The sequence below is a fragment of the Toxorhynchites rutilus genome, chromosome 3 (assembly GCF_029784135.1).
Source record: "Toxorhynchites rutilus septentrionalis strain SRP chromosome 3, ASM2978413v1, whole genome shotgun sequence".
Lineage (NCBI taxonomy): Eukaryota > Metazoa > Arthropoda > Insecta > Diptera > Culicidae > Toxorhynchites > Toxorhynchites rutilus.
Genome location: NC_073746.1, coordinates 296172258 through 296180428, shown reverse-complemented (window position 1 = coordinate 296180428; position 8171 = coordinate 296172258). Strand labels below are relative to the sequence as shown.

The 8171-nt window shown below is 38.6% G+C and overlaps 1 protein-coding gene across 8 annotated transcripts in view; it reads right to left on the bottom strand.

Moving 5' to 3' along the window:
* Positions 1 to 2830: 2830 nt before the first annotated feature.
* LOC129774712 (tyrosine-protein phosphatase corkscrew) overlaps positions 2831 to 8171 on the bottom strand; it is a 175821-nt gene continuing 170480 nt past the window's right edge. For all 8 annotated transcript variants that reach the window (XM_055778597.1, XM_055778600.1, XM_055778599.1 and 5 more), the window contains one exon: positions 2831 to 3869. In XM_055778597.1, coding sequence (XP_055634572.1) covers positions 3811 to 3869 — 59 coding nt within the window. In that variant the 3' untranslated portion in view covers positions 2831 to 3810. The remainder of the gene's footprint in view (positions 3870 to 8171) is intronic.

The following is an 8171-nucleotide window of genomic DNA, read 5'->3' as shown; positions in this document are numbered from 1 at the left end:
TCTTCGAGAAGTGCCGGGTATCCCACTTCTAAAACTGTGGACTCGTGTTCAAAAAATACAAATTATACTGTTTCAACGTTATATTATATTTTGGAAGTATTCTCTTCGGATGATTTTCTCAGACTGACAAACGGTTTTATAATGGAAGGGAACCTCACAGTCAGGGGTGTGTACATTTCAGGGTTGACTCTACTTGCACATTCGAGGGGTTGTCAAAAGTTTTGTTTTTCTTTCTCTTCTACGCTTACAGTACCAAACGGAACATCTGTGTAGAATTGGTGTTCCACTTGAGGTTTGCTATGAGGTAGCTGAAGCAGGTCTTGATATTCGGGTTAGAATCTTTCACCTCGAGTAAACCAAAGTTCATTCAATGCTTTAACCTTCCTGTACTCGCGCGCAAAATTATAACTCGTATACTCGCGCGCAGTGTCACAGACTATGCGTGTCTCTGTAATATTGATATTGTTTATTTTTTGGCATTATTGGTATTTATTCAAAGAAAAATATATAATTGAATGAAAAAACTCCAGAAAATATTCTTCCTTCAACTTCAATCAGTTTTAAGAGTCACTTAATTCAGCCTCCTCAAATTATCGGTCTGTGAGACCGTATGCGCGAGTATAGCAGAGTAAATATTCAATTTCTTTCTCATGACAGTGGAATGTACACATATGTCGGCCCGGAATATCGATGGGACATCGTTCTCACGGTCGTCAAAGAGAAAACAAGACAAATAGCTTTAACGATGATGATGATCGAAGGGAAACTGTTCGCTCTTTGCCAAGATGGCAAAAGGTGTGCTGATGATGAAGCATAACGCACCGCAATTAATTCAATTAAATCAAATTGATTTATATAAAAGTCGAGCTTTACGTTTCAGTCCAGACATAACAGTTTGTACAGACTCCTCAGAGACGTTACAGGCAGTTTTGGTCCAGATTTGTTCGAAATGATCGGCATTTCCAACTTTCATTCCTCAGAGCAATTGGCAAGATTGGCATGCTATGATACAGCATTGACCTTAGCAACTGTTTTTTATGGCACTCTTCCTGGTAATCTTTCTTGTTAATTTAAAGCTATATGATTAATAATGCCTGAACTATTTGTCATCAAATCCACGCAAGTTAATAAAAATTATTAAGCTATAGCCAATATTGTTCCACTGTCGTATTATTCAGGTTAATATCAATGGTTGAACAAAAGCTTCAATTTGATATGAATAATCTTTTATACAGCGTATAGTTCAGCATATCTATAAGGCACTCAATAATATTTTTCGACCATTTTTCGGCTCACTAGTTCAATAACAGCTAATGACTGTTTGTTGGGAAGTGTAGAAGCTTACCAAACAAGAGATTTTTATGATAAAATGATGAAAGTAATCCTAATCCTAAATTTCCTTCCGAAAGTATTCAAGTGCGTCATTGCAATATAAAAAGGCATTCCTGGAATTTGTTTAAAAAACATGAAACCTTCGTCAAATGAACACAATATAGTTTTTGAGCAAGTGATTTCGACGTCGAATTTTGTTTATCGTTGCGTTCTGACTTTGTATGACTTTAATCCAGAACATATTTTTTCACTTTTGGACGAATCCTGGCCATACTCCTACTTTCCAAGCCACAGTTCGGATCAAGAGGATGTACATATTTTCTTTCATTCATCGCCATCTTAAAAACTGCTTATAGAATGTCAGAATTAAACATACCCTCTTCTTGTATAGACACCCGCCTTTGTTTGTGTGAAATATTTCACTCATGGCTGCAATGTTTCAAAAGCTACAGGGTTTTGAACGTGTCCAGAATATAGCGGATACAAACCTTAGATTAGTTGAGTCAACAGTCATCGTGTGGAACGAGATTCTACAAATATATTTTTTATTTGTCTATTGACACTGTCGAAAAACTGGTAGGGAAATTCGGATACGAACTGCGTTATCTAGAGTAAACTTTGCATTCGGACAAATAATTTCCCAATTCGTCAATTATAACGTTTATTCGTTCTTTCTTGATATATAACTGTCCATACTCTGCTTTGTGGTTTATGTGACATAATTTGTTTTGTTGCCTAGATAAGAACTACCCCAGCTGCTACAGTAAGATCCAATAATTCCGATGCCCATTTCCCCTCCAAGCGACGTGTGTAAGTCAACATTATTATAGATTCATTATTCCGCTCTGATAAAATCACATTCAGTTTTCATAATATGCCTATACCATCTCTCTCTTTTTGTTATGGGGGAAAGGTTTCGTAGTATTTCTTATATTCTTTCTATTCAATATGCTCTTGTAATAGTTATAGTCATTTGCTTATTGGTTTAATTCGGTGTTCTTGTTTGTTACTTTTGTATCTCCGTTTTATACATTCATGTTTTTTTTGCGTACTATCAACTAATTTTGGCCAATCATCGCTTGGTTTGCTAGCTAACTTTGTTTCGCGGAGAGAGAGAAACAGGTTGTTGTCTGTATCGGAAATTACAGCGAACGAAAAAGTAAGACGCTACACTGTCCAAAAAACATGATATTGTCTCGTGATGGGAAGGAATACGAAGGGACAGTAAATGATACTTCTGCACAACCTCATTCCGATAAATACATTTCCGGTAGTGTGATTGATTGAATTGTTGATTGATTGGGTATGAACATATGATACGTCATATTGATTTTCCGGTTGATTCAGACCGGGTTGCCATTTTTTTTCTGTGATCAATATTTGACCGAATCTTTCGCCAGAGTCGCGTTTCGGCAGCATTTTTAGCGGACTACCAAAATTGCAAATCGTGGAAAAGGATCATGTGATACGGAAAGAAAAATTAACTGAAAACCCGAGATCAACCTAAACGATGTGTTGTGAAATGATATATTTTCAAAATATTTCAACTGTGATAACCATAATATATAACACTACAGAAGTAAACAATGACGTAAAACCGTTGCTTTGTCTCCTATCCTCAAACTGTTTGCGGCACTATTTGTGTTGTGAACAAAACAAAACAAAAGAGAAAGAAAAATCGTAGCTTAAAAAAGTATTGATGCGATACAACTTAAAGCAGAATGAACTAACTAAATGAATTCTCTTTCAGCAGCGAAACATATCATTATGAAAATGTAATAACCAAAATATATATATAAAAACACCGTCGAATTCGATATCGTATGGGATGCGCATTTTCATCGTTCAGCTCTAGTTCTCACTCGCATTCATTCCATTTATAGTAGTAGAAGTTCGTTTAAATCACATTTGCAGCTTTCGAATATTTGCCTAATCGAGTTCTCCGTCAAACAAAAAAAACAATTTGGTTTGAATTCTAGTTATGTCATACATATCAGAGATGAAACTTTTGGGCTGTTCCATTGCAAATATTTGTTGGACTAGATACGCGCTGATTGGTCATCATTTTTCTCTTATCTCACCTTTCTTGACATTTTTCTTCTGTCTCGGGAACAGCCCGCCATCTTAATTTTTGTTCCGAAAAATTACCGTTTTTCATCACTATCCGTGTAGCCTGTTACTGCGTATTCGTTCCGTCTTTAACTTGCGGGAAACAATCTTTTTGTTTTATAATGTAACGATCTCTGCCACGCCTCACTCTAAATTTCCTTTCTTTCGAGTCGGAAAGGCTTCCTCTACGTTCCTGGAGAAAGTCGCACTGCTCTTCCAGGCTTTTCTTGTGCTCTTGCTTACTGTCTTGTTCATTTTGCGAACTTTCCCAAGTTGCTCATGTTGATATATATTGTTTGTTTTTCTCCTTCTCCTTCCTTTTAGGTAGTAGTGGTGTGATAGTGGCCTGTCGCCTTAAAAGTCCATTTGTCATGATTTCCTAGGTGGTGTTGGTGGTGGTCGCGATTCTTTGGGAATGTTCTCATATACTGTTCAGAGAAAAGAAACAATGGATCAAAACAAACGGTAATCGTTGAATATGGGTAGCTGTGTGGTTCTAAATCTTTATATGCAAATCGAGAGTTCATAATCCTTATTCCTGATACATTGATGAGGAGTAGTTAAATTGAGTTCTGTATTCTGATTGACATCGTTACCAGGGAAAAGAGTGCGAGAGTTTTGTATCTTCAGTTATTTTTTTTCGGCCTATTTCCGTCACTTCAGTGCCAATCACCAACACCAGGGAGGCGACTCCACCTGTATCCTACCTATCAGATTTAACAACTTAAAAGCCAAGGCAACAGCTCTACTTCCTTTCCGATGGAAGATGTAACTAAAGATTTTTCGCTTCAGAAAATCCCAACGACGCCAGCAGGGATTGAACCCAGCCGGGTTGTGAGGCTGTTACGCTAACCATACCACCACTGGCGCCGTCACGGTTATGCGAGTTGAAATTGTCCGGTTAATGTTTTAGTTTATGCTGACAGGGTTGTATGAGTTCCTTCGATTTGACACATATGTCATCTTATACATCAAACTTCAAAAATATGGTTTTGTCATTCTGAAAACTTTGGTGTTCAGCGTATTAAAAATTTCGAGTTTCGTTCCGAAAAAAGATCATTTGCGACGTGCGCTACTTTTGTTTTTTTTTTGACGTAGAACTACGTCTCTCATTTCTGTACCGGGGTCTGATAATCATTCACAATTTCTAAAACGAGAGCGTTACACTTAGAATGCAAGGTTTTGAACATTAATACCTCTTTGCCTGCTGAACGGAGTGGTCTGATAATCATTTCATTCGAAAGATAAAATGTTTATGAGTCATATGCTCATCAATTATTGACCTGAAAACTTGTTTCAATAATTTTAAATTGCTTTTGGAATCTATTGGAATCACACAAATCTGTATATAAACTGGTGCCTTCTCGGGAATCTATTTAGTTGGAATTGCGATGTGACTCAGGAATGGTCTCGCTCACTCGTCTAAGCACTATGCCCTTCTCTCCCTATCCCATTTATTTTCTGCCGTCGTATTGAAATCAAAGCGCCTGAGGATATCGTCATAGCAGATAAATGCAATGCTGTGATTGTTTTTTTACTCTCTTGCATTTGTAGCGATCGGAATGTGTTACCGAACACAGGCACATAATCAATGCGTCTCGGTTCTTTTCAGGATCACCAACAACTTCAAAAAAGTTGAATTTCATTTGTATCGCTGTATAAATAATTCCAATATCCCTTCATTTATTCATTGAGAATTAAGGGACAAATGACCATTACCATTCCAGCGGTAGTCCTACGTCCACCTTGCGGTTATTTTACCGATATAACCCAGTTCTTGTTTTTTTCTGTTGAAGAAAAAAGCGATCGAAGCACATCGTTGCTTGTGGAAACATATCGTGAACATGCTCCAGCGATGAAAACATGTGAAAGATAGTTTCCGCAATTCAAAAGTAGTGATTTCGATCCGAGGAACAGTGCAGCGAACGGCTTGAAGACGAGAAAATGCAGCATTTTTCATTTTTGCACGACTAAAATTGGCAGAAACGCTGAATGTAACCCGAACAGAAATTGGGCATCGTTTGAAATCTATGGGAAAGATCCTCAATCGCGGAATATGGATGCCACACAAATTAATCAAAAGGCAAATGAAAATCCACTTCTGAAATCCTTCTTCAACGGTGTTGTGTTCAATTGGATTAAATAAAACATTTCTCTCTCCCTACTCGATTGGAACAGTGTTCCCAAATAGCAACACAACATCTCCTTCCTTTCTTATATAAAATTGAATTTAAATGATCGCAGTTATATTAACTAATTGGAATCCAACAAAAAGTTCCTGAATTTTACGGGGACCTTCACTTCACGATTAGGACGTTCAGTGGTTTCAGTTGAACGAGTCGCGCGTATGGATCCTTCAGGACTATTTCTAGTGGCTCCCCCAGTTAACGTACTAGACTGGTCTAGGATGAAAATTCGGTGTAACCTTATTCTCCCTATGCTGTGTCTTCATGAGTACATGATCTCCTATTTTGATATTCGATTCTTTGGCGTTGACTCTCATACCACGATGAAGTTTCGTTCGGAATTTGGTTATTAGTTCCCGATCTTTCACCTCTTCTTCTACGATCGATTCTTCAGTGAAATGAGGAAATTTATCGCGGAATCGCCTACCAAACATTAACTCCGCTGGAGATACACCGGTAACCGAATGTGGTGTGACGGTATACATGTATAGATAGTTCTGCAAACTGATTTCCAACGTTTCACCTTTCATTCGACCAATCCTTAATGCCTTCAAAATCGACCGAATCTGTCATTCCATAACACCATTTGCAGGTGGCCAATATGGGGTGGTATGCATGAGTTTAATGCCGCTATCTACGCAAAAATCCTTGAACTGTTGACTGCAAAAGTTGAATGCAGTATGCTGTCAGCACCTCGGGAAGCCCTAGTCTAGTAAATATCCTTTCAAGTCGTTGTATAATCGAAGTGGAGGTTGTGGTGGTCATGACTTCTACTATGCAATATTTGCTATATAAATCGATGAGCACAAATAGGAATTTGCCGTCAGGTAGGGGACCCATGAAGTTACAGCTTAGATGACTCCATCGGATATAAAAGTTGCCTTCGCTACATCTCAACGTACGCTCAACAAATCGAGTCCGATCAATTTACAACGATCCTCATAGCTGGGTAAGTTCGAAGGATCGCTCCAAGGCAAGTTCCGGACGAATTTCCGCTGGATCACCTCAATTCGCTGGACACTATTTTGGTAGTAGGGAGACCATACTATGCACGCATATTCAAGATGAGAGCGCACTAAAGCACAATAAAGAGCTTTGATACAATGTGGGTCTTTGAATTGCTTTGTGATGCGAAAAATGAAACCTAACATCCTAGATGCCTTGGTGGTGATGTATGAGATATGGTCGTTGAACGTTAGCTTTGAGTCTAAGACGATACCAAGATCCTTGATAGTTACAACACGTTTCAAAGAGATATTGCGTATTTTATACGAAAATGTTACAGGCGATCGTTTCCGCGTGAACGATATGACTGAACACTTTGCTGGATTTAAAACCATTCTATTGGTTTCGCACCAATCAGAGAAAATATCGAGTTGTTGCTGTAGGAATATCGTATCATCGACACTATTCACAGTGTAGAACAATTTAAAATCGTCCGCATATGCAAGTTTGGGACACTTTAGACAAAGATTAATATCATTGAGGTAAAGCAGGAATATATAAGGACCGAGATGACTTCCTTGAGGTACGCCCGATGTCACCCGAAAAGGAGATGAAACGGTATCGCCGATTTTCACTGACATCACACGATCAGTCAGATATGAGTGTAACCAGTTCAAAAGAAAACTATGGAAACCTAGACGCTGGAGTTTGGCGACAACGATATCGTGATTGATTTTGTCGAACGCGGCCGAAAAATCTGTATAAACAGCATCGATCTGGTTACGAGACTGCAGAGAGCGGGCGATGAACGATGTGTACAGCACCAGATTTGTAGAAGTAGACCTTCTGGGCACGAAACCGTGTTGTTGGTCGGAGATGTAACTACTGCAGGCGTGTGAGATGAAATCCAAAACTATTATCTCAAATAGTTTGGAGATAGAACAAAGGCAAGCGATACCTCTATAATTTTTGACGTCCTTTTTGCTGCCTTTTTTAGAAACGGGGTAAACGAATGAATTTTTCCATGCCTTCGGGAAAACTCCACAGCGTAGTGAGCGACTGAACAATAGACTTAGCGGTGAAGAGAGTATGCTTGAACACTTTTTCAATACGATAGAAGGGATGCCATCTGGCCCAGGATTCGAAGATCTCTTAAGATCCAAACACGCAAGTTGTACTTTGCTGGAACTTATAGCAGGAATTATACAGATAGCAGGTAGGCAAGGTACACTACTTCGGCTTCATAAATTTGCTCATTGTGAAGTCTTTCGCTAACGAAAACGCTACTGAATTATTCTCGGAATAGCTCACATATGCTTATTTTGTTTGAAGCATCCACATTGTTGCGTGTCATTATGGTTGGTAGGCCTGACTCCTTCCTCTGTACATCAACAAATCTCCAAAATTCTTGTGGGTTCTTTTTCAGATTACTCTGAACACGGTCCAGATGAGCTCCAAATAGCGCTCTGTTCAATTTTTTATAGTCTTTGTTGATTTCTGAGTAACGGGCTTTCCAAAAAGCACAACGGAGATTGGAAAATTTCCTCAAAGTAGAACGTTTTACCCTCTTCAAACGTTTCAAAAGATGATTAGGCCATG